Genomic DNA, 27,075 nt, shown 5'->3' on the forward strand with positions numbered 1-27,075 from the left:
TTTGGATTTAGTGCCGTCGTCGTGTTCGTTCGCGTTCGTTCTGTGCAGTTCTGTGACCCAATCCCATTGATTGACATCTCCAGAGACATACAACCCATCCCAGAGAGCAGATCCAGATCCCCAATCCCCAATCCCCAATCGAAGGAACAAAAACGAATCACTGCGGATCCCATTCCACAAATTGAAAGGAACGGAAGGGCAGATCCCATTCCATTCCCAATTGAAAGGAACGAGGCAGAAGAGCCAGCAAAACGGCCGCCACAATTGCCAGTGCCTCAGCAGCCGCCGCAGCTGGTGCCGTGCCCCTACCGTACGCCGATCTCCACCAGCATACGCACTCGCATCCGCATCCGCACCATTCGCACCACCACTTTGCTAGCACAGCTCCCCTGACCAGCGCCGATAGCTTCAAGCTGCGTTCCGAGGAGCCGGTGCCGGGCTTCAGCTCGGCCTCCCCCTGGCCCACGCTCGAGCTGGGGATGGAGTGGGGACGCAAGCTCTACCCTACCGCCGGGCCCCGGTCCGCCGGCGGCCTAATGTTCGGTCTGCCGCCCTCCGCCGCCGACATGAACCAGCCGCGTGGACCCATGACCTCGCTCAAGGAGGAGCCGCTGGGCGGACGCTGGGCCATGCAGCCAGTCGTCGATCAGACCAAGTAAGTGCAAATGATGGAAAAAAAACAGGAGCAGAGCAGAGCAGGGACTCTGCCAAAGTGTAAAACAAAGTGAAAAGAAAATTGTGATCTGTCAAGTGTTAAGAATTCGCCCCTCCCCGAATGATGAAGTTATTTAAGCCAGAGATGGCTACTAGTGGCTATTGTGGAGGACAATTGTGTGTGGTTTAGCTGATTTCATGTTTTTAATTTGGCAACCATACGGAATAACATTCCATTAATTCTTGGTCCAATCGAACACACAAAAAAGTTTGATTTAAAGTTTTTTAATTAAAATTAGTTCAGAAAAAATTAAACATTTATAAGCGTGAACTTGTACCAACAAAAGTTAATTTATTTGTGACTTTTTTAAATGAATTAGGTTTTCTTTCATTGAGTCTTGGTTTATGAATTGCTATTCTTTTTTATAGAGAGAATTTCCATTTACATAGATGAAAATTCACCCTTTAGTGTAATATGAATCAGATTCTCCATTAGTTTTTAATTTGCGTACAATTTTTGAGGGGTTTTTCAAAGATTCTCGTAATTGTAAAATCCAATTCAGAATTATAGTCAATGGAATAAATGGAGTAAATATAAATACAAGATATTCCGACTTTTTACCGCACTGCTGCCCAAGCAACAAACAGCCTTCAGTCGTACCATCTGCCCATCCTGCCCCAACAACTCCATTAATCCCCGCTCTAATCTCTCCCTGCGCTTACCGCTAGCCAATAATCTCCAACGGCGAATGGCAACAATGTTGCAGCAACAAACGCTAACAAAGAGAAGTCTCCAAAACCTAAAATAAAAATATATAAAAGAACGTTTGTTTACTTTTGGCCAAAAGCCGGCAGTGTCGGCAGCGGCGGCAGCGTGTGTCCGAGCAATATGAGGTGAGGGCCCCCTTGGGGTTGCGATTCAACCGTACGGGGGTGGGGTATTTTTATGGCCTTTCCCCCCGGTGCCAGCCACCGACCCAGAGCTAAGCAGATGAACCCCCAAAAAGCCAAACGGCGGCACAGACAGACTCACTCGAAAATTCTCACTCAAAGCTGTTTTTCGGGCTTTACTTACGCACTTTTTCTGCGACGCTTGACTTTCGATGGCAGCAACTGGGGCAGAAGGATGCGATGCGGAGGATGCGAACGTTAAACTTTGTGGGCTTTTTCTGTGAGTGTGTGTGTGTGTGTGTATGTGTGTGTGTGTGTGTGCGTGTGGGTGAGAGCACGCTCAAAGGGATGTTGCTTGTTTCTTTGACTTTCACTTTCGTCCTTGCCTTTGCCTTTGCCTTTCCTTGCCTTCTTCTCAATGAATTGAATTAGAAGAAGTTGCCGCTCGCTCTCTCTCTCTCTCTCGCTCAGGGCCTGCGGGGGGTAGTTGGTTGGTTCCGCTTGGTAGCGTAGCTGAAAAGAGCTTTTCCTTTCCATTCCTCGGGGTTCGTGGCCCCCTGTTTGTTTAGTTGCGTTTGAGATGTTTCTAGCGTGAGATGTTCGCGCCGAGAAGAAGAAGTGCGCGAGTTGCCCAAATCGAAAGCGAGATGACAGCGGGTTTTGGCCATTTAGCGGCGGCAAATCAACAACACACCCATCCCCATCCCCATCACAATCAGACGCATAATCACAATCACAATCACACTCTCAATCAGAGTCTGAATCAGAGTCAGACGCTGCAGCGACCAGACAATCTTAATCTTAATCAGGATCATAATCACAATCAAACGCACAACAATCCAAAAACAATGCGCTGTGAAACGAGGTAAATAGTGACGAAGAGAAGTGTAAGAAGTGTAAGATATATAGATGCAACTAAGAGAGAGTGAGAGAGTGAAAAAGAGCCAATTAAATACCTTAAATACCCACAAAATTCGCAGCTAAAATATTCCAATAAACATTTAATAAGCTCCCTAGTATTCCCATAATCCTTCCCATTCTATTCCCATTCCCAACTCATTTTCAGCTACGAAATGCGAAACTTTTTGATTACATTTGGCATTTATTTTGGCCACTTTTTGTGGCGACTCGACTAACTTTTGCGGCACAAATAAATCTCACAGCTTCCGATAATTGTTCAATGTGTGTTCAGACCAAACACCAAACACCATTTATTTATGCACTTACTTATCTATCCATCTGGCTATGGTACTACATATATGTACTATGTATATAGGAACTTGTTTTGTGGCCCCAAACAAAGTGCCCAAAAGTGTGGCGGGGCTGCTCGTAAATCAAGAACATATTTTTGGGGGAAATTTATTTCAACAAAGATTGTGCAGAGAAGCACAAGAAAGACGAGTGGAAGTGCAAACTCCTGCAGATTGCAGTTGCAATGCAGTCAAGGACCCATAAAGTGTCCTTAAACATAAGAGCGAGGGGAGTGGGGGCTGGGGGTTTGGAGGATAAGTGACCCAAAGCAGGAGTGTGGGGATAAATAAAGTTGCTTATTTTAGAAGACATCGTCGCATGTGTGGAAAGCAGGTTTTTCACGTGCCTGGCCGACAATAGACGAAACGTGACCAGGTAGTAGCCATGCCACTCGACCATCCCTCCCACAGGACATGTACCTGCCTCGCCTCGCCTCACCTAATCCGCACCCACCCAGCCGTGCAGCAGCCCCCACTGGATGGTCACCTGGGCATCGATTTGCGACAATTAAATGTTGGCATAATAAAATCAACAGCAAAACGGCCACAAAAATGCCATTTCTGTCAGTCCCAGTCCCAGTCGTAGTCCCCCCAGTTCCAGTCTTCTCTCTCTGTTTTTCTCTCTCTCCCTTTCTGTGCGGCTCGCAAATTGGCGGCAAGTGCAAACAAAGTGAGCTGGCAAACTGCCGCAGAACGATTTTCCACAATTTCCCGCACTCAACCGAGCTGAAAAGTCAACAGCAGGAACAAAATAAAAAAAAAAAAAGAAAGAAAAAAGAAAGCGATTCAGGAAGCCAAAAGGTAGGAGAGCAGGAGCAGCAGCAGCAGGAGCAGCAGGAGTGGTCGGTGGGTGGGGAGACGGGGGGATACAAGTTTTTTATTTGTCAGGATGTACTCGGCATTATTCTGCTGTTCACTTTTCGAACATACTCCATGCTGCTGCTGCTGCTGCTGCTGCTCCGTGCTGCCTGCCTGCCATAACAATAACCTTTCACCAGAATGTAACATGTCTGGCATTTATATGTCGTATGGGCAGCCCCCTCCTGCCACCCAGATACGAGCAGAGGTGTAGCTCCTCTGCCTTCCCCTCTGGCACTTGGCAGAGGTAGCTGCTCTTCAGGCAGTGCAAATCGCATTGAACTCGCAGTGTCGCTTCCCCTCAGCCCACCCAGTTATTTGATGGCCTCTTAATTTGATATCAGCCTTTTGTTTGAATCAACTGAAACCGCAAATTGTGCTGTCTGTTAAGGAAATTGATATTTAGAATTGATATTTAGAATAAGTAAATAAATAAACAAATTGGGAATATATTAGATGAGAGTATTATGGGATTTTGGGTATTAAAGGAATTTAATCGCCTTGGATTGTATCTGTTCTTTGAATGATTTTATTGCTACTACTTCTGGTAGTTGTTACTGTAAATCGTTTGTCAATTGCATTGAATATAAGCCCTTTCATTTGCCTGCCTAATCAATTCAACGCTAAACAGCTAAAGGCAATAAAATCTGTAGAGATACAAAGGTAAATCCCATATCCATGCATTCTATTCCTTTGAATACTGTCTAATAAAATTGCCAATCGACTCCTTCGAGGGCATGCACATGTCTGGGTATATATTTATTAAGCAGAACTACGCACGCAGGACAGGCAATATCTTTCATTCCCCACCGATTCTCTTAAATTCAGCATTTGAATGATTTGTCGGTGGAGGGGGAGGGGGAGCCTCTATCATTAGCTGATGGCTGGCATTATCCTTTGGCAAATGTGTATATAATTGCAGGACCCCCGAGTCAGTTGGACAGCGGCCAGGACATGCGGCGCTGCTCCTTGACATCGCCTGAGCAAATAGCAGGGCGGGCGGCAGAGGGAAAAAGTAGTACAGAAAATATACAGAAAATCTGATAAAATCAGCATTTTCTAAATTAAATTGTTCGTTATGCATACGGAAGGAAGGAAGCGGGGCTAAAAGAGCAGCCAGGCCAAGGATCACGAAAAGGCAAAGGCACGGGGTGGCTGGCAGGACCCTAGCCCAGCACACGGCCACTCACTCAGCTCGCTGTAATTGTCCGCTGACAGGCGGACAAGAGAGAGAGAGAGAGCCAGTCTGACATTTAGCATACAGATATGCATGTGTTTATATATGTGTGTGTGTGTGTGGGGGAGGACCCGAACAAGGACAAGCCTTTATTCCGTCTGCGGCCACGATGTCCACGTGTCCGGATAATTACCCAGTGTCTGCTTGGCCCACATAAGCAACGTACGTACGAGTAGGAGTACGAGTGAGTACGACTAGGACTAGGACTGGGAGTATATCAAATATTTCAAGTGCTGAAGTGGCCAAGTGGCCAAGTGGCCGGGGGTGGGTGGAGTGCCCTGCGGGGTCCTGCCATACATCAGGATTATTGTGTCACGTTGATGTTGATGTTGCTGTTGCTTATGCGCTTTTAATGATAGTTGTCACTAGAGCCACTAGTTCGTCCTGGCTGAACAAAGGACTGGCTGCTGTTAATTGAGTTGCCCCGTAATTCCTGCATCTCCCATTCTCCCATCCTCAGACAGAGGCCAATTAGAGGCCTCTTTAGGCCCGCTCTATGTTTACCCCAGCTAATGGCATAATTACTGTCCATCCAACTTACGAAATTCTACTAATATTTCTCTCCCACTTGCAGCTTGGGCATTGGCCGCGCCCACTTCGAGAAGCAGCCGCCCAGCAATTTACGCAAATCGAACTTCTTTCACTTTGTGATCGCCCTGTACGATCGGGCCGGACAGCCCATCGAGATCGAGCGCACAGCCTTCATTGGGTTCATCGAGAAGGACTCGGAATCGGATGCCACCAAAACGAACAACGGGATACAATATCGCCTGCAGTTGCTCTATGCGAATGGTGAGTGGGGGTGGCAAGGGACAAGGGGCAAGGGAATTTGAAGTCTTATGTAATATTAATCTTGGTTTTATTTTTGGATATTTGCAGGCGCACGCCAGGAGCAGGACATATTCGTGAGGCTGATCGATTCCGTGACCAAGCAGGTGAGTCGAGGAAGAGTTTTGAATTCAATATATGTTGGAGGGGGTAACTCTGAACAGCATCAGCTGTTTCTTGCTCTCTACTGAGATATTTCTCTTGCATATTTCACCCACTCTTCCATCATTTGATTTGCAAAAGCCACTTAAATAAATGAAAAACCCATCGAGCAATGCAAACGGGAAGGGAAGGGCAGTTCAGTGCATGTTAGCGGGGCAGGCTCTCAAAGTTAACCAAGCTATGAAAAACTAATTCCTTCCACTTGGCTGGCTGCCTTTTCAGGGGGGGGGGATGGGGGTTTCTCGTTTTCCTCTACTTTCCAGCGATGTTTGTTTTGCTGATTCGAGCATAAGTTGCATTCGAAATTGATTGTCATGGCTAATTAAGTGTGTCCTGGTGTGTCCTGGTATGTCCTGTGCCAATAAATTGAGTCGTCCAACGAGCAATTCATTCACACTCTCTGCCCCCTAAAAGGGGTGTATCCGCCCTGCCCGCTAACGAGAGGACATCGGTCGAGAATCGAGAATAACGAGAGAGAAACACGGGCTAATGCGCCACTCTGTTGTGGGTGCGTGCGTGTCCTTAGCCTTAGCCTGCTGCAGGCGGCGGCCCAACAATTGTCCTGTATACTCGTACGCTGGGTGCACCATATGTCCGCTTTTGTAGGCCTAATGTCCTCCTGACTGCCGTGTTGTGGGTCCCAGGACTTTTCTTTTCGCTGCCTTTTCTTTTGCCTTTTCAAGGGCAATTAATTTCTCGAGTGACAAATTTTTATAGACATTTCAGTTCAGTTTTTCTTTCGTTCAGCCCTTAGATGCCATGCCATTTCCCCCTTTAACGCCTCACTTCTCTCGCCCCCTGCAAATCGATGGGTTTTCCCTTCAATGTATATCTCTATATTCCTCTGTTTTGTGGGCGTTTCTTGCCCGTTTAGCCCGTTCGCATCCAGAGTAACGAGCGCACAATAAATTTGTCCACAAATTATCGACAGCAGCGACATCGCCCCCTTTCTGCCCGCCCTCCTCCCCTCCTGCCCAGATGAGAAATCCATTTGTGCGAATGAAATTTAATCGCAAAATATTTGACGACAATTGAAACAAGCAAACCCGAAAATAAAAAAACTTCCTGTAAAAGCTTTCCAAAAAAAAACGTCTGAGAAAATGTTGAATGTATGATAAGAAATCGCTCGTCCATATATGGGAATTTCACAGCAATTAAACCTTATCGAATGGCGCCATTACGTAAATGTTTATTTATATTTATTAATAAAATGCGTAATTAAAAATGGCATAATGGGTCTTTGAGGGAACATTAAGATATTTCTGAATTCTGGATTCCCAGATGGCATATATATTCCGTTCGATAAAGATGAATATCCATATCCATGATAAATGTGAATTTGGTTTTAGTTTTTGCATTAGTTTAAAATAAAAACCAAAACGATTCAAATTCAATAATTTGCCAACAAATTGTACTTAGCTTTACACAATAGTTCATTGCTATATTTGATATGTCATAGATGTAGGTACATACATATGTACATATTTATATATCCGATGCATTTGAATTGCCTATTTCCTTATGGGTACCCACCCCTAATTTTGGATGAATCCACGCATCGACTGTCGGAACGAGTTTGCAGGCTGGCTGGGAAATGAGCAAGCAATCATTTGATCGGATTAGGTCGGTCTTCAGCTACTGTTGTTCGGGTTGGGTTTTCTCTGTGTTTAATTTTTTATTTTGTGAGTTTTACATTTCATTTTGTCGCGTGTCGCGAGCGGTGGGCGGTGGGCGGTGGGCGACAGCCTTATCGGCTGGCGTAACAGGTAAGGCGGAGGATAAGCGACGAGTGCTATCTGCTGTGGATCAGTTGGGACGGCGTGAGTGTTGTTGTAACCTGAAACTGAAACTGTAGCAGGGAGAATACGATTACGATTACGATTGCGATGCGGCATTGTCTCAGCCGGAGAGCATTGGGGCGGAAGAAGCAATGGGAAAAGGCAGGCCAGGACAGGACAGGACAATTGTCAACTGTCGCGTGGCCAACCCTTCGGTGGCTGATGGTATCTACCCGCTGCCCGCTCTCCAGCCCTTTCGTGGGTACAAGGGGGGGTACGGGTACAGGGCAGGCAAATGTAGCAAATCATGGTCATAATCATAATTACATTCGATCAGATAACGGTTCAAACAGTTCGAACAGGAACAGGAGGCGTCGCAATTGCAATTTGAGCTAACGATGAGAGAGAGAGAGAGGAACACGGACCATGGACCATGGACCACGGACCACGGACTATGCGGACCGCGGACCAGGAACCACGGAATCGCTTCATTTATGATCATATTTCATTTTCATCCGACCAAAGGAGCAGGGGCTGGCGGGAGGTACGGGACCAGCATGAAACAAAGGCAAAGTGCCTAGAAAATCCTTTTTACCCCGTTTTTGTGTTTTTGCCCAAAAATTGCGCTTATCGCGATTTACACGCATTATGACGATGCGATACACACACGCACACACATAGACGCCCAAAAAGCGCAGCGAAATTCTAAACCAAATCAAAGAGAGAGAGAGCAGGGTGAGAGAGATTAATGCACGCAGATAAGCACCCAACAGTTACCCAACAGTTGTTCAGCCGCTGAAAGAGCGAATGCAAATGGCGCGCCGCCTGCTGTGTGTCTGCCTACTTTTCGCGTGTTAATTAAGCGATAAAATTAATTTGTGTGTCAACACATAAGAGCAGAGAGAGAATCATTTTCGATTAATAACACATTTCACATTCGCTGCCTGCTCTGTTCGTTTTATTGCAAATTGTTATTGTTGTTGCTGCTGCTGCTGCCGGCGCTCTGCTGGTCGCTCAATAAATTCAACAGATTGTGCGAAAAATCTCCACATTTGCATCTCCACATCGCCGACGCCATGTGTGAGCGCTTGTGTATGTGTTTGTTTGTGTTTGTTTGTGTGTGAGTGGAGCCATTTGCCTGCTGATTTGTCTGTCTCGCTTTTACTCACTCTCTTGCCGCGCTGTGCCTGTCCCATTCGCACACATTGCTGGCAATGCGATGCGATTAAAAATGCTTTCACGGCAAGTGCATTTCTGCGGTCACTGGCGCCAAGTGTTGGAAACGGGAGGGTTGAAAAAATTGGGGAAGCGAATGAAATGGCCAGCAGCGCCATTCTCATATCTCGCCCTCATTATGCGAAATGTGAAATGCATGCGGAATCCTCTTTGAAATTCTTGCGGCTCCCCCAGGGGAGCCAGGACGCCAAAGGTGTAGTGTAATGTGTGGAATGTGCAATGGCCAACCTCTACCAGTTACCTGTGTTTATAGGGAAATACTCTGCGCAAGTTGCAGGACCTTAACTGATGTTTTCCGTGACTGTAGAGAGCCTTGATTTGGAGATCGTTCTCTTCCTTAAACCTTTATTGGGTTCTACTATACCAAATGTAAGGTTAGGTCATGATTTATTTAACAAGCATCCTCTTTCAATTGAATTCAACACGGAAAAAGAACAAATGTTATTATTATTTTTATTTTTACAACATTTCTTTCTTATCCAGCGACTCGACGAAAAATTATGTTAATTCCTTGGGCAGTAGGGGAGCAGAAATGAAGGGTTCTGCCTGTGTCCATTTGACTGCAGAAACATGTATATTGTTTCATATAAAGGATGCATGGGTCCTTGCAACAGTCACCTCCTTCACCCGCTTTCCCTTCCTTTTTTTCTGTTTGGGTGCCGTGCCGGCAATTTATGCGTTGTCCTGATAAATGAAGCTTTAATAAATTAAGAGCTACCCTCGATAGGTTCTTTTTTTTTTGTGTGTTGTTTTACAAACATTTTTTTGTATTTTTTGCACACGGTCTTTTGTGCGCGATAATTTATCTTGTTTGGCGAGATTTTTATTTGGCCCGTTAAATATGCAACATGCAGCAGCATGCTGCATGCAACGCTTCAGTGTCCCAGCTCGTCCGTCTCGTGGCTCTGGCAGTCAACGTTCCACATATTCAGAGTGCGTGAATAATGCAAGGGATGTCGATTTATTTTATTCCAAAAGCGATAATAACAATTTGCAAAAAAATGCTGCAAAAACAAACCAAAAAAAAAGCACGGCATCGTTTTCAGTGGAGTTTTGATGGAAAATCGTTTAAATTTTAAAAGCCGCTTCTGCTTTCATCCTGTTTGGACCCATTCGTACCCATCCTCTGCTGCCTGTCCTGTCATCACTTCATCACTCGCTTTTTTTGCCGGAATATTTTTGCTGTTGTTTTTGTTGCTGTCTTCCTGTTGGTCTGTTGTCCTCTTTTTGGGTCGTACTGCTCCTGTTCCTGCTCTGCCACTGACTCCTGTTCTTTGTCCTGTTGATAAATCGTAGTTTAAACGCTTTTACTCCAGTTTTAGTGGCTTTCGTTTAGTTTGCCGTTTTTTTTGTTTTTTTTTTTATTAGATGAGGTTGAGCCATTTAGCCTCCGATTTACCACTGCCCACCATTTACCATACCCCTACGACTACTCGTGACTCGTGAGTTTTGACATAAAGAATGGGAAAAAGAGCCAACTAATTGTTTGTTTCTACATCCCGGCCCAAGGATGATTGATTAGGATCTCTGCTAGCCCAACAGTTAGTCGTTTTTGGGGGAAAACTTAGATTTAGATTTGTTTGCTTTGGTTTTTTTTTGTGTGGCAAGTGGAAAGTGATTTAAAAGAGCAAATATGGAATGCCTGAGCACTCCCCCCTTTGCATAATCCTCATCAAACTATATATTTATGTACATATAGTTGAGAACCCAGCTCCAACTCGCATTTAATGCCAAATAAACAGGTGACAAATACAAGTTTACCAGCCCAAAAAGAACATGGCAAACTTTATGTCCTGCCAGAAAAAAAAACATTGAAAATCCATTAGACTTGGCTCAGTACGGGCACAAAAAACGGACCATCCAGATCCATCCCTGGGCCTATAATTAGTGGGCGCAGTAGTCTCTGTCCCACAGCCGAGATGGAGATGGAGATGGAGAGGGGTTCAACCCGTAAGTCTGGTATGATATCCCACACAGATTGGACATTGAGCCGGGCTATCGAGAGGCTGTCCTGTCTCTCTGATCCTTTACACACAGGTTGCACGGGTCGGGGGGAAGGGAAGTTATTAACCTGACAAACGGGATAATAAGGGATGATCATAACTTTTACATGTGCCCAGCAGGGGGTGGGGCGGCCTGCTGGATGGTTCGCCTTCCGAAAGGGGGTGATAGAGCTGCTGGTGCTGCTTCTGGTGCTGCTTCTGGTGCTGCTGGTTGCATTAAAATTAATTTCTGATTATCTATTTGGCTGGGCACACACACACCCAGCTTCCTGGCTTTCTGGTCTCATCCTTTCTGCTCATCCATCCCGCTCCTGCCTCATGCTCATGCTCATCCTCAGTTTTAGTTTTGGCTTTGAGGAAAACAAATGCACATATGTTGGGTGGGAAAGCACTCGTCCTTGACGCTCTGAAGCAAGTGGCAGCATTCTTCTTGCCTGCGTTTTTGGTACCCAGTAGTCTTTTTAATATAGGGGAATATTCTTTGCAGGCAGATTAATGTAGCAGGCGGAGGGAGGCTTCTTCAAACTTTTATTTTGTAGTCAGTTTTATCTGTCTAAATGCAAGAACAAATCGAAAAGGAATAGCATTCAAAGCTGGTGCAATATAATAGCCATGGAACTCTTCTTGGAATGTACCCACCTATCTAAAATAATTTCCACTCATTGGTCACTCCCCCTCCAGACCCACTTCCAGAGTGGAGATAGTTTATATTACGAGTATATAAATTCATAATTCACATATTAGTTGTCCCCCGACATTCAGTGGGTATCTTTCAGTCGTCACAGTCGCCAGTTCTTGCTGTGTTTTTTTTTTTGTTTTGTTTTAACTTTTGGTGGATGAAGACACGGCTCAGGTTTTCATAGGATACAATTCGGTTATTGTTATTACTTTTGCGTGTATCTCTGGCGAGCTGCCACCGAGTGATGAATGATCCCCCCTCCTGGCAGCCCTCTCTCAGCCCAGAGAACCACCCCCCGCTGTCAGATCTCGCACCCATATGCCGTGTTTTATTTTTTTGTTGTTTCACCCAACTAATTCATCGGATGAGTGTTGGATTACGGTTACGAGGATGGACGAGTGCAACCCGCTTTAATCATTTTTAAATTAGAGAACTATGCGCCTTTTTGTTGTGCGTTGTGCGTTGTGCCCACCTCCTGCCATCCACCACCCACCAGGCAGCCCCTGTTCCATCGTTTGTTTATCTATTTGTTCGAGAGGTTTTTCCTCCAGCGCTCCTTTGTCGAGGGAAATTGCAGCAGATTGGCCAACGTTGCACTTGCGGTTCTCTCTCTCTTCCACATGGCATGATTTCGGATCGGCCACTGATACTGCCACTGACACCCCACTCCGTGCCCGCCGGCCCCTTCTCCCTTCCCCCTTCCCCCTGCTCACGCACACACGCCTCACTTCACTTCCACCGCACAAATAAAACAACAAACAAACAGACAAACATACAAACATATAACAACAAATTCAAGTGGAGTTTTCTTTGGACAAATACAAATACTACTCGTAGCTACCACCAGGCAGATATGGTATCCTTGATCCTTGCAGAGAGGTAAAAACTGTGGACATAGTCAATATTTGCATTTGCATGTCCCATATGTCGATTCCAGCCAGAGTTAGCTCGAGCCAGCCTCGAGCTGGCTCTGTAATTAGCATTTATGTGTGCTAGTGTTTGGCCATCAAATGATAGCTGATTCCGCGAGTGGGGAGGGCGGTAGGTCAAGAGCGGGGCAGGGCAGTGCTGGAGTGGGTGGGCGTTGGTGTCGATGGCTGGGGGGCTAATAACGGGGTCACCCACAGTAAATAGAGGCTTCGACAGGGAAAAGGGAATTAAAGCCAAGCAAATCAATGAAGAAACGGGGCTGCTTGGTCTATATATGAAGAAGATTTTATATAGATATAGATATAATATTTAGTGGATATTTAATTATCTATTTTCTATATGTGATGCTATTTTAATATTTTTATGCATATTTTTAAAGATTGTTTCGCTCTAAAAGCTTACTAATTTCTCTCTTGTACTCCCATCGAATTGCAGGCCATCATCTACGAGGGTCAGGACAAGAATCCAGAGATGTGTCGTGTCCTGCTGACGCACGAAGTCATGTGCAGGTGAGATTCCTTCTCCGTTAATATCATCCCCATGCTACCTTTATTATCTATCTATGAGACTGGCTCTGCCTGCCCTCGAACCATTGTAATCCACACCTTTTGATTCTGATTTGAGAATCGAAATCGCAATTCTCGCGGGCATTCATTCGGCCAGCGAGTGTCTCCCTGGAGCTTTCTCTTCCTCTATGCCTCTCTTGCTCATGCTCTGCCTCTCTTTCCACTACCCTTGAGAGCCACTCAAATTATAGTCTTTCTGAATTCTCATTTGGTTTTTTTCTTTCTGTTTTTTCTCACATTTTTCGCGTGATTTTCTTTGCGGGTTTTTTTCCTTGGGCTTTAATTTTGGTGATTTTTGAGCTTCGGTTTTCTCGTGTCCTTTCTTTTTATTTTCATGCTCAAACGCACGCGAACTGAAACGTATAAATGGTTGACTAACTCGCCCACCCACTACCTCTACCTCTACCACCCACTCCCTGCCCTGCCCAGCCCAATCCTCTGCTGCTTTTGGGGTGGTGTTTCACCCTTCTAGCAGCCTCTCTGACAGTTGAAGGTTGCGTAGGAAATAAAAACGGCACAGCAGACAAGCAAAAAAAAAAGAGAAAAAAGAAAACTGAGGGAAAGCCATACAACAACAAAAATTACACAGCTTTAGCCGGTACATTCGCCCCCCCCCCTGACAGAACACCCCCTGCAGCCCCCTTGGTATACCCTGTACATCCAGCTGGCCGGCCATCTTTTATTATTTCGGATTGGCACCCAGTTTTTATGTTTGCGTAGCATTATCAAAAACAAGGGGACAACGCACACAACGCCAAAGACACACAGAGACACGGCCAGGGGTTGCCTGGCCAGACTCCCTGTGCCACCTCCCCCCACCCATAGGGCATCGGGCACACCATAGAGAAGATGCGTGGGTGGACGGGGGAGGGAGGGTGCGATGGCGTCGTCTTCTTTATCGTTTTGGCTTTTCGCCCATTTCAGTCATCCATGTTTATGTTATATGCCCCGGCCAAAGCCAGGAGCCAGGCGCTGGTCAGATTCAAGCCAAAAATGCCACCCCCACAGAAAGGATGACCCTCAATCCAGTCGCCACACCCGCCCCCAGAGCCCCCCCCCTTAAAGCCAGCCCAGGGGCTGTGCAGTCAAAAATTTACGCAGCCATTGAGCCCGATATAGATATACTCAGACATACGAGCACATGCACAGATCTAGATATAGATATATACATGGATATATGTGCATATAAATATGTATGTATCTGTTTGTTTGTATGTAGTATGGAGAGCAATGACAAATGTCTGACCCCAAAAAACAAAGACCAACAATTGAAGAGCGAAAGAGACTTTTAGCACACTTTCGAAAGCTGCTGGTAGTTGGTGGCACAATTGGGTTAAAGTGCAGAGACAGAGGGGTTTTTATAGGTAGGTGGAAATACGAATATATATGATCTATAGACTTAATACTCAACAATTTCCACTTTCGTTTAAAAATCTATTTAATTTAATTATAGATCCTTCTTAGTGTTCCCCTTTTTAGGAATTTTGCTACACAATTTCTGTTTTATCTTATTATAATTGTTTGTACTGCTCAAAGTATGTATTTTCCTTGCATATCCGCTGAACATTTATTTAATATTTAAGCCAACTTAAATTGAAGCTAAATTAAAGTTTATTTTTGTGATTTTCCACCTCCACAGCCGCTGCTGTGATAAGAAGAGCTGTGGCAACCGCAACGAGACGCCATCGGACCCCGTCATTATTGATCGGTAAGTAGCCATAGTTCATGTAGCCATCCTGCCATCCTGCCATCCAGTCCCAGCTCCTGGCTGCTGCTGCTCCTCTCTGCCACACAAAAGATGACATTTTAAGCTGCTTTTCATCATCGTCGCTGGCTTTTTTATTTTTGTCAGCCCTGTTTTGTGAGCGAGCCAGAGCTCTCTCTCTCTCTCTCTGTGTGTATGCGTATCGTTGATTTATTGGCATTATTATCAACTGCAATATAAAACATGATGCGGCAGACATGCAAAGGGCCACAGGGGAGGGGTGTGGGGGCACACAGAGTGAACAGTGGCAGCAGGAGCTGAAGCAGGAGCAAGAGTTGTCCCTGTGTGCTGTGTGGCTGCAGCTCAGAGTGAAAGGAGGCCAGAGACCAAAACAAAAATTCATCAAAATGTGAAAAGCAAATTCTATTTTCATAAATTTGTAAATTGAGACGAGTTCGCGGCAATCCGACACCCACCAGCCGCCCCCTTTTTGAGGCACTTCCCTGCCGTTGGAACCACACACACACACACAACCCTCAAGTGGCTGTCTCTGTCGCGTGTCAGGCGAATTATGTTAATTGCATGCACATCCTTGTGGCAGCCACTCCACGCCTCCTCCTCCGCCTGCCTCCACTGCGGCTGCCTGGGAGTGCGTCGCCTCTAATTGGCTTCGGAAATATTTTGTTATTGCTGAGGAAATTAGAAAAACCAAAATGAAAAACAAATTGTTATGGGAACTTATGATTAAAAAGGAAGAAGGAGTGGGTATAAAAAAATAGATCTGCAGTTCTTTCGAATAAAATAGAATATCTGCATTCATTCACATCGTATCTCTGTCCACAGTAATTAGACATGTTCCTTAAACGAACCCAATTGATTGCGAATGAAATTATCTTACCCCTTCATTTGGGCATCCCTCATCCCTCACCCCCATGCCACACCCTCACCCTCATGCCTCACCTCATTGAGTTGTTAAACAATTTTCCAGTCCCCAGGCCCCATTAAAGTGTGTAGCACACACACCTTATGCAGATGATAATGATCTCGATCGATCTCTGCCTAAGCATCGTGCCTTCGTGTGATTCCATGTAAAGAGGAGGCGACGTGCATCATCATCATCATCAACATTGGTGGTCTGTCCTCCGCGGATGGGTGTCCAAAAGTATTTGCCTAAAGGGCACATTTGTGTACGTACTACGTACCCGCCCAGCTTCAGTTCAAGTTCCAGTTGCAGCTCCAATTGGCAGGTCTAGACTTGAGACTCGAGACTCTAGAATCTAGAGGACTGCCCACAGAGGTGTTCTCCGAACCGAACCGAACCGAGACGAGACGAGATACCAGCTCGAGTTGGGCACGAGAGTCTGCTTAATGATTCTATTATTAATGTGGTTAGCAAAAGTGTCTAGGTCCGACCGGCTACAGGTTGGCCGGCAATCAGGCCATAATTGGTGTCATAATTAAATTTAATTGATTGCCTCCTCGGAGCCCGCCACCTCCCTCTCGAAACTCGAGTATCAGTTTGCAAATTAGGAAATGGTCAAGCCAAGTGGTAACTGCAGAAAAACCAAACCAAACTCGAGCCAAGAAAAACTCTTGCTACACAGATACTTGCAGAGACTCGCAGATACTCGCAGATACTGAGATACAAGTAGAAGTGATCTCGGCGAGATCAGAGATCGCGACTTTGCGCCTTTGCGCATTTATGATCTTGTTAAAATTGCTTTGCGTGGCAACGTGTGCTCCAGAATGGAGCCAAATGCCAATGTCATCCGTTGGAATAACAGTTACACTCAACAACTGATCTGCAGATTCAGTACCCTGTCCCAGCCCCCAGCCCACAGCACTGGGTCTCTTCTCCACGTGCCCAGGTGCGACACTTTGCGCTTGATATTTACGATTATTAATTCATTTCTTCTCTATTTATTTGCCTTGTTAGCCGGTCTGCTGAAGAGGCAGAGGCCAGAAGCCTCCTCTGAGCCACATCAAATTGGTTAATCCCGTCAAGAGATGGCAGCGTGAGTGATACAAGAAGAAAGAAATGCAGAAATAGGGCTAGGGTTACAGATAGCGTAGTGATTGAATTGGTTTAGGTACATATATTTCTGGGAAGAATTATTGCTATCTCCTTCAAGTAATAATCCCTTGATTGGACACCTTTTATTATTCCTTTTTATTCCATAGAGTTAGTCGGAATAAACTTTCCTTTGCTGGCAATGTATGAGTGTCCTCCTAGGAGATCTTTCAATATGCATACCATATGTATATATTATTATTTTGAATCCGTATGTAGCTTGTAGATCTCTCTTGCCACAAACTATTGTGTCACGCGCACATCTCTAGGTCTCTCTGGCTGCACATGTCGCATTTGTCAGGTCGGGCTGTAACTTTTGTCGGCATTCCACAAGCCGAAGAGGACGCTGAAGCTGTGGCAGAAGCTGCAGCAGGACACAGGCGCATATCAATCACTAGCTGAAAACACTCCCAGCTCCAATCAGCTTAAAAGGCGGCATGGATCAGTCAAACGAGCCATGAACCACCGCCCCCCGCCCTGTCCACTCACTCACCACTCACCACTCGCCACACACCACTCCCTATCGTGGGGCCTGCTCATTGATATGCCAGTAGATCATGCCGCCAGCAGAAAGACAAAGACTCACGGATAATCTATGTGTTCGCAACTAAATTTTGCAGGGCCCCACAGGAGAGGAGTGCGGAGCAGAGATGGGAGCTGCAGCAGGCAGGAGCAGAGAAGCCTTAAAGCGCTAACTCTGCCGGAGGTCCAGCACATTTTGCCACTCAAGCGAAGCGTTCACCTCGCACTGCACTGCACCGCCCCGCTCCCGCTCCCACTCCTGGTCTTCCCTCTTTGGGAAACTTTGTCAGCAGCCAGCGCGCAACAATTGGAACTGATTGAAAATTCCGCAAGGGGGTAGCCGCCAGCGGGTTGGTGGGGGCTCTGCTGGGGACATGCTTGCATTTCAAAGTGGTTGACGAAAGCCAAAAACTGATACGATATGACAAGAGCAGCAACAGCAGCAACAGCAGCAACAGTAGCAACAGCCAGCAGCCAGCAGCCACAGCCAGCAGTAACTGCAGCCACGATGAGACGGGGGGTAGCAGTAGCAGTAGCAGTCTCGGACAACAGCACCTCAATTCCAACTTGGACTCGCTCTCTATGGCTGTCCCGCTCGCGCAAGCTCTCTTCCTGCTTCGGAACAGACGGCTGACTGACGTTCGAACGTGTGCCGTGAGAGTAGGAGCAACTGAGACTGCAACTGCGACTACGACTGCGACTTCGCTGCTCCGCTCTGCTCTGCTCTGCTTGGAGATCTGCGCACATGTTTTATTGATGAATCTCTGTTATTCATGCAGGCGATCTGCGGAGGGTGCAGGCGGCGGCGGAGGAGGATGCTTTGGAGATGCCGAAATTGTGCACACAATGACCAGCGGTACAGTGGGGCCAAATTCAGCCAAATAAGTATTAAAATTCCATGATAATTTACATCATATGATATTTCGTATGTAAGTTATGGAAACTTTCCCTTATTATGTTTGTTCAAGTACTTGTTGCATTCCTCCGATCCGTCCCACTGTGCAATAGATCGTTGCGGATTTGCAATTACGCAGGGCAGGTGAGGAGGAGGAGGGCTTTGTTTGCCGCTTTGTCTCGGTTCCGCTCTCTTCCGCACTTGCTCTCTTCCTGCTGCTACCTCTTTTATTTATGATTTGCGAGGGCAGTCTCGCTCCGCTCTCTTCTCCTCTCGAGCATTGTCTTCGCATTTCGATTTTGTTGCTCTGTTTTTTTTTTGTTTTCTGATCCCCCCCCCTTCCCACTCACTCACCTTCACCACCTCTCCGACTTATGTTGGTATGCACTTCGTGTGTGTTCCATAATTAAGTGAATTTAAAGCTCACTTCGGCGGTGGTCGGCTGCGATCGTACTTGGTCGGTTGCTCTTGTTCTGCTTGTTGGCCAGGTATTCGTGTTGTTGGTTCTGCGACATGTTCCACGTTTTTGTCACACATTTTTGACGGAACGGAACGGGACGGAGACAGAGACAGAGACTGTGGCTATGCTGTGCTCTGTGTTCCCAGTGTTTTCTCTCTGTTCTCTGTTGTTTCGTAGTATTCCATTTGCTGGAAATCATTTTTTGTTTCTTTGTTTTTTTGCTGTTTTTTGTTTTGTTTTGGTGGCTCACCACCATCTGGCGTATGCGTAATGACGTGAATGTTATTGACAGGCATGCAATTGGCCTTGTTATCAGCGATGGCCATTAAAATCGTTATCGCGTGACCGACGCCCGCGTTCGACTTTTTAATTTGAGTAAATTGTGCTCGCCCCCTCCCTCCCTTCCTTCCACTATCGCACTCATCGCGATGAAAAAAAACAGCAACAGCCACTCAAACACCCATCTGCATAGCCAAAACAAACTGTGAAAGAACAAAAAGAAACAGAAGAAAAAAAGTCTAGCTCTATGCGACGAAGCTTTTGATACCCTTCGAGAGCGATCCAGCTCCTATGGTGAGTGATCAAATCTTGGAGTGCATAAAAAGTAGGCTCCATGCTAAGTTTAAATGTGTACAAATATGATTATTTTCTCCATTCATATGTATGTTTCTTTCCAATTTAAATACTCTTTGAAAGGGTATCAAAAACACTACAAAGAGTGGAAAAAAAAGCTCTCAAGCGAACAATCGAAAATTCGCCACTCTTGCATTTATCTACGTCATTGGCATTTTCTTCGCTTTATTTCAATTTTCTATATTGTCCCGCCATCGTCCACCAAATAAACTAAGTGCCAACTCCCCATCCGACCACTACACGGCACACGCCCACTCCCTTCCCCCCTCCCTGCCCACTGTACAACGAATAGAATTGACATTTTGTGGTGTCCAATATGCAAAAACACACAGCGAAATATTGAACACTGGAGGGCAAGGAAAGCGTGTCCACATGGAAGACATTTATCCGTCTACGTAAACAAATCTTGTTTAAATTTTATACATGAAAACACATACAAAATAGTCCCTTTCGGATATCTTATAGGATAAAAAAAAATATCCTTTGGCTAATCTCAGCCATGGTCTGGCCCAATATTCCTCTACACTTCTGTCTCGGCCCTGGGCTGCGTGAGGCGAACAAATGTTTTGGGCCATTCATTGCATGCCTTGATAATCGGGCAATCGCGCTAAAAATGATGACAAAACTGCTGCTAGTTGCTGGCTACAGTTTTTAATTTTCTAAATGCATTCCACCTGGCGTGGGGCAGGGTGGAGAGCCGGAGTGGTTGGCTGCCGCGCCACTGTTGGCCTGGATGAGCGACGAGTGAGATGAGGCAGGGAGGCCGGCAGAGGACGTTTTGTCCTGCTCAAATATTCAAAGCGACGCAAAAAAAAAGGAGAAAAGGAAGTAGGGGCCACATTTTGACGGCATTTGTGGTCGGTCAGCCATCGACAGTCCCCAGTCCCAGTTCCCCCCCCAATGAAATATTGGGCAGACAACGCAGACAGACAGACAGAAAGCCACTGGAAGCGATCTCCCATAACAGTTAATTATCGATAGAGATGGCTGGAAACATCTCATATTTCTGCATTTTTATCGCAGTCAGACAGGCTTATCCTCTAAGGATATACCTACTTACGAGTATATCTTGCACCTAGGACCATCCTTGCGATTATCTTTGAAGTGGAAACAATTGAGTTTGAACTGCACTTGATTTGCACCTCGTAAATCAACGGAAACGGATATGGAAATGGAAATAGGAATGGAAATGGAAATAGAAATAGAAAATGGAATTCACATTGAATTTTTGCATTTCAAAGAACATTTCGTACGCCACGAAAATTTGCATATTCGCAGTCAGTCGACTACTGTCTATTGAAATTGAATTATTAATGCAAATTTGCCTCACTTCACTCTTTCGATTGGCACAGCACATTTTTGGCAGGTACAATTTGGTTTATCTCCCGGGAAATGCAGTTTATTAAATCATAAATATGTATGCACATATTTACATATGTACAGGTATATTTGCAAATGGTTTAACAAATGGCAACAAAGTTAACTAAATTTGCAGTAAAAATGTGGCTGAAAGATTAATGTGGAAAAAATTAGCCTGGGCTATTATGGAAGGATAGGAATGTTCTATAGCTGCCCGCTCTTGTCTGAATAACTTTCTCTAGAGCACTTTCACCGTAACTAGAACTGCCTTGGGAACGTAGTTATGGCCAACCCTTTAACGATTTGCCACAGGTTAAGCGAAATGAGTTAACCATCGCTGATGATGATGATGTGCATAATTGAAATAACCGCCAGGAGCGCAGAACGGCGCACATATGGATTTAAAATTCACAGATCTTAACTATATGGAGTGCCTTCCTCCCTGCCTACCTTCCTTCCTTCCCTCCCATTGTCATCATCTACGTCTCCGTTTCGGTCTCGGTCTTTGTCTCCTTTTTGGGGATGTGCTCCACTATGAGTGTGGAGTGCGGAGTGTGTGTGATTCCGTTAGCCATTTCCTTGGCCATTTACCCCCGTTGCATAATTAATGGTATTAAAAGCGTTAACTGACATCCAACACACACACACACACACAGACACAGACAGCCACACACACGCCGAATAGTTGGCATAATTTGAGCATTTCAATGAGGTCGATAATTTGATGGTTCAAAGGTTACGGGAACTGCTAACGAAATGGGGGGAAAGCCAGCAGCACGCACGCACACACACACACACACACACACACTCCACGTAGACAGCAGCCTTTTCAGCCAAAAAAGATACATTTGTATCTTTGTGCGTGCGTCTGCTGCCAGCTACTTTTATCGATGTCTGATATCCACGAGTGTGTTCCTGTGCCTTTGCCATGTGTACAAATATAATCAGTTTAAAGATGAAGAAATCCCAAAAACAACAAGCCGCTCTTTCTACCCCCCAAACACAAAAAAAAGAAAGAAAAAAAAAATAACAAGAACATTCGGAAGGTATTTCCCGGGTCCCAGCGGCATGACATTGAATCCCCAAAGCAACCCCAAAACAAAAATACACGCTCACACAGACAGAGAGAAAGAGAGGAGCTTCATTCACTGAAATGAAATGAAATGAAATGAACAGCCGGGAGCCGTTTAAAAAGCTCACTCATAAGAAAACCACTCAAAGACAGGCGCCACAGCATCTCATAGCCACTCACTTTCGCTCTCTTCTGGCCGGCTGGCTGGATGGCTGGCTGGCTGGCTGGCTGGCTGTCCTGTCTCTCCCGCGCTCCAAGCGAAAGTGTTTTCAACAAGTTCTCTTCCGGCAAAAATAAAAAAAAAGGATAAACCGAAGCTGCAGACAGAACACACAAAACAAGCAAGCAACAACAAAGCCGGAGAAGAAGAAGTTCCAGATCCAACCCCACCGAAAAAGTCTATTATAATACAAAGAAAGCGGGCAAGGGCAAGCAAGAAGCCAAAGAAGCTGTGGGAGTGGGTGTTTTTTTTTGTTTGGGGGTGGCTGGGTTGGCCAGAGGGTGCTGCTGGGGCGCGCTGTGAAGCGTGGAGCGTTAAGCCGAGAAAGAGCATAAATAAATAAAGCCCAACAACAATAGAAAGCACCACCAGAAACAGAAACAGCAACAAAAGCAGCAACAAAAGCAGCAACAGCAACAAAATGGTGACGGCCATGTTTTTGTGTGGATTTCTCTCGCTCTCTTTATTTGTGTGTGTTCGTGTGTGTGTGTTTTGGTGGAGAAAATGCCAAAAGGCATAGAAATGGCGCGAAAGTAAGTTTTCGCATTATTTTAGGCTTGACTCTCGCCCCACACCCCCAGCCCCAGCCACTACACAAAGCTCTCCTGCCTTCTGCCTTCTGCCTCCTGCCTCCTGCCTCCTGCCTCACCACCTTTGCCTAGCGTTGCTTCTTCATTCATTTGCTGCTTTTTCTTACGGAGCATGCTTCCTCCTCTGTGTCATTTCCTTTGAGTTTATGCGACAATAAAGTTGAAAATTTTGAATATTATCGTTAGTGAAAAATTAGAGACAAGTTGCCGCCGACTCCTCACCCGTTTTACCCTTACCGGAGAGAGGGAGAGAGAATAGCTGTTCCTGGATACCCTTGAAGGGCAGCATCAAGACCAGAATCCCGACTGCCTAGTGTATCCCATGGCTTCCATTTGAACTATAGATCTGGTAGGGTATCAGAAGTGTCGGCACCCACAAGCTACATTATCCATCTGGTTGTTTCTGCTGCTGCTGCTGCTGCTTGTTGGTGTTTTGCCGGCGTGCGCCAAAAACGCTCTCGGCTCCGCGCTGCCTGTTCACGCTGTTGCCTGATAACATCAGCGACAACATCCGAGCCGCCAAAGAGGAAAGAGAGAAAGTGGGGTGGGGGAGACGCAGGAAGCAGCAGCCAAGAGGTGGCAGGCAGGTAAAGCGATTTATGCTCTCTGGAAATTCATCATTAAATTTGTGTGAGTTTTTGCTGGCGATGCCCGGAGAGATAAGGCCACAATTTTCGCCTGTTGTTGTTTTTGCTGCTTTGCAAATTTACAGTTAATCGTTCTGCCCCACCCCCATTCCTGGCTCCAGAGAATGCCCCCTGGCCATAAAGAAAAACCTTAACTTTTGGATAAAGATATTTCGAATTTATTTCAATTGTCTGTGCCTCGAATGCCGTGAATGGAACGGGATTGGGATGGATGGGGGGCTTAGAGGTTATCGGCTGCCAGATGGATTTGAGGATGTTGCGGGGGCCATAAAGTTTGTTGATCGGTGTGGAGCATTTAAGAAACTATTTTCAAAGGATTTCAACTAATTTTAATAGATTGGTGCAGCCCCGAATGATTATTAATTATTTAAAAATAGAAGGAAGGGTTATTCAAATATAAGTCTATAGTCTAACTGCTGAAACCCATTATCCATCCCATTGTTGCTTATTTTTCCCATCTTACAATTTGCTCGCCTCAGAAATCAGCCTCCCCTGCTACTCCAAGGCATTGATTCGGCAATTTAAGGACTTGTCCAGCCACTGAAAAATAGGAAAATCTCCACCCAATCGAATTTCTGCTCGGTGTCCGGCCCCCAGCTCCAAATATGAATGACCAATTATGCACTTCGTTGGCTCTACGTGCCTGAGCTGCCAATAGACCCCCCACCATAGCAGAATCATCGCCATCCAAGCTCCATCCCATTCCCATTCAAGTGCCATGGGATGGGTGGTGGTGGATGTCGCCCCTGAGGTGCGCCTCTGTCATGTGCGAGCATTTGATGATGCGTAGCTTTTCATTAAATGAAAATTTCGCGTTGCTGGCAAAACAAAGGACAAAGAAGAGGCCAAAAGAGCAAACTTTGTTGCCGCAGAAGCAGAGAATCCTGGCAAAGGAAGCAAGCGATGGCGATGGAGATGGCGAGGGAGAGCCCAAAGATGGAGGACACTTTGATTTATTGGCAGGACGCGACTGGAATTTTTAATTGCCCCAAAGGGAGTGGGGCAGGGAGCCGAGCGCAGCAGCAGCAGCAGCAGAGAGCAAAATCCTAGCGCCGCATAGGAAATTGAATTGGTCAGGATTCGTCAGTACGCGATTCGTAAACGACAAGGAGACATATGCAAATGGATATCTTCAAGGATACGCCAAGGGGAGCACTGGCAATTTATGCATCCTGTCAGGATATTTTGAAAACATTGTAATTCAAGCGTGAGAGGGCACGGGATGCAGTGCCGCTTCCGAGAAAGTCAATTAGCTGCCCATAAAGATGCAGGGCGATGATGGGCCCAATCCCTCCTATACCAGGGGATGAACCTCTCCTATCCACCACTCCATTCCACAGCCCATCAAGTGAATGATCCTCCACAATAGCCACTCGATACGTATTCAAATTTCATAGGTTCTCCTCGCTGCAGTTGCATCTGTGAGCGTTTCCACGCTGTAACTCGATATTGCATCTGACAGATACATGGCTCTCGCTCCCTCAGGGGTTGGGATGGGATGGGATGTGCCTGTGTGTGAATGATGATGACGCCGCTGTCAGTGCACATCGATTCTGGGCCCTCAGCGCCCCACATCTGTTCCCAGTGCAGACCCTCAACCAGTTCACAGAGTCGACGGCGACGGCGACGGCTCAATTCGACTTCGATTAGCTTCACGCGCTGCTTGTAATCTACAGAAATTGCCTCTACTTTTGTACATATGTACATTTGTGATTCCAAATAAATTTGTGTATAAATTCGCTTATAATTCAGCATGGTGTGGCGCTGTGTGAATGGCATTCTGGCCTCGCTTTGATTCATTTTCATCTGCGATCTGTCTGGTTCAATATTTTCTTATCAGTTTCAGCTTCAATTGAAATTCGTTATCGAATATTTCGTGTATGAATTATGGATTGCTGAATGGTTTTCAATGCGTTAATGTATAAGCTGAGCTTTTTTGGGGTGTATACGAATAGGCATATACCCTCCGATATGGATATCCTCAAGAAACTTTCGCTCTCAAGAGATTTGTAGATTGAAATCCCAAGGATTATCTTGTGATCCCTTTCAGACTTTCAAGGGCATACAAAAATTTGCTGACACTCTCCCACAGAGCAGGGACATATGCAGATGTTTCCCCGCTGGTTAACACTCCACCTCCCGCCCACCCTGCACCCAATGACGCAGCTACCCTGCTAATTTGTTCAATTTGTCGAGTGAGGAACAACACAACAACAAAAAAATGATGAAAATTGGTGGGCCACCCGCTGTGAGAATGAGAAGGAAGGAAAATATTATTTCTGCAAAGCGGAACAAGGAACAAGGGGATGGGTATGGGTATGGGTATATGGGTGTATGCTATCAGGATAAGGCCCTATCATGTCGCGGATGCATAAAAGTATTTTTGCCATTTAAATGCGCCACTCACGGGTGTCAATTTCCAGCGGGGCACATATCACGGATCCCGTACAGCCGCAGGACATTCGCCGGCTGTCGGATCGGGCACTGCAAGCCACTTATCGCGTCCGCAGCCCCGGGGCAGGGCATCGTTTAGACAACAACAACGAGGCAACGCGGCAGCAAGGGGCAAGTGGCAAGGGGCGCACTCGAACTAGCCGCAGGGCCAACATCTGCTTGAAAATAGTCAGGAAAAGCAGCAGCAAGTGGCGGTGGCGGTGGCAGTAGCAAGTGCAGGCAGCAAAAAGGCGAAAACCCGTGATTAGCAGCTCATAAAGCCGCATCCGAAGTCGTCATAAAGAGACTTAATTGAAGGCAGTACACAGAGCGAAAAAAAAGGGGAGGGAAGTGCCACTGGAATAAAGTTTAGAAATCAGCAAAGAATGATCTGGATTTGTGGTGGTATCCAGAGTATTCCTGGGACTTAATTACCAATTTATTTGAGTAAGAGAACTCTACTGTTTTTTTTTGTTTGTTGGCAGTGTAAAGTTTATTGACTAATTTTGCCCACCATTAAAAACGTTTCATTGCTTCTTTCAGCTTCTTTCTCAAGTTCTTCTTGAAGTGCAATCAAAACTGCCTGAAAAATGCGGGCAACCCGCGGGATATGCGCAGATTCCAGGTGAGTGGCGATGCCTAACCAAGAATCGATGATTATCGGTGCTAATCGGTAACTTTGCCGTCTCCCCCTCTGCAGGTGGTCATCTCGACACAGGTGGCCGTGGACGGACCGCTGCTGGCCATCTCCGACAACATGTTCGTGCACAACAATTCGAAGCACGGACGGAGGGCCAAGCGGCTGGACACCACGGAAGGTACAGGCAACACATCCCTGTCCATATCCGGTCACCCCCTAGCGCCCGACAGTACCTACGATGGTCTGTAGCAAAATTCCAATTATTCCACAAAACACTTTTTTTCGTTTTACGTAGCCCCAGCCCCCCAGCAATCCCCTCCCCTCCCCTCCCCCACACCACTATCCAAAAGAGTTACCCATCCCCGACATTTTTGATTTGATTTGTAGCAATTGGCAGAGAAAATCCCAGAGAAAAGTTGCATTTTGGCGAAGCATTTGACTCACCTTGAAACCCATTGGAATCCATTGCAGGTCTCTATCCGCCCCTGCCGGTGGCCACGCCCTGCATCAAGGCCATCTCCCCGAGCGAGGGCTGGACAACTGGCGGCGCCACAGTCATCATTGTGGGCGATAACTTCTTCGATGGGCTGCAGGTGGTGTTCGGGACGATGCTCGTGTGGAGCGAGCTGATCACCTCGCACGCCATCCGCGTCCAGACCCCGCCCAGGCACATACCCGGCGTCGTCGAGGTGACGCTCTCCTACAAGAGCAAGCAGTTCTGCAAGGGATCGCCCGGACGCTTCGTCTATGTCTGTA

At 46.2% G+C, this 27,075-nt stretch overlaps 1 protein-coding gene across 8 annotated transcripts in view; it reads left to right on the top strand.

Annotated features, from left to right (window-relative positions):
• Positions 1–240: 240 nt before the first annotated feature.
• Positions 241–27,075, top strand: part of LOC111075585 (transcription factor collier) — a 30,273-nt gene continuing 3,438 nt past the window's right edge. For 4 of the 8 annotated variants that reach the window (XM_022368950.2, XM_022368951.2, XM_022368949.2 and 1 more), the window contains exons 1-8: positions 388–655; positions 5,465–5,682; positions 5,770–5,825; positions 12,942–13,015; positions 14,712–14,780; positions 26,223–26,304; positions 26,380–26,560; positions 26,791–27,072. In XM_022368950.2, the coding sequence (XP_022224642.2) occupies positions 480–655; positions 5,465–5,682; positions 5,770–5,825; positions 12,942–13,015; positions 14,712–14,780; positions 26,223–26,304; positions 26,380–26,560; positions 26,791–27,072 (1,138 nt within the window). In that variant the 5' untranslated portion in view covers positions 388–479. Of the gene's footprint in view, positions 656–5,464; positions 5,683–5,769; positions 5,826–12,941; positions 13,016–14,711; positions 14,781–26,222; positions 26,305–26,379; positions 26,561–26,790; positions 27,073–27,075 lie in introns of all 8 variants that reach the window. The other 4 variants (XM_022368955.2, XM_022368954.2, XM_022368953.2 and 1 more) reach the window with 2 other exon arrangements.

Source organism: Drosophila obscura, unplaced genomic scaffold (assembly GCF_018151105.1).
Source record: "Drosophila obscura isolate BZ-5 IFL unplaced genomic scaffold, ASM1815110v1 contig_25, whole genome shotgun sequence".
NCBI classification, from domain to species: domain Eukaryota; kingdom Metazoa; phylum Arthropoda; class Insecta; order Diptera; family Drosophilidae; genus Drosophila; species Drosophila obscura.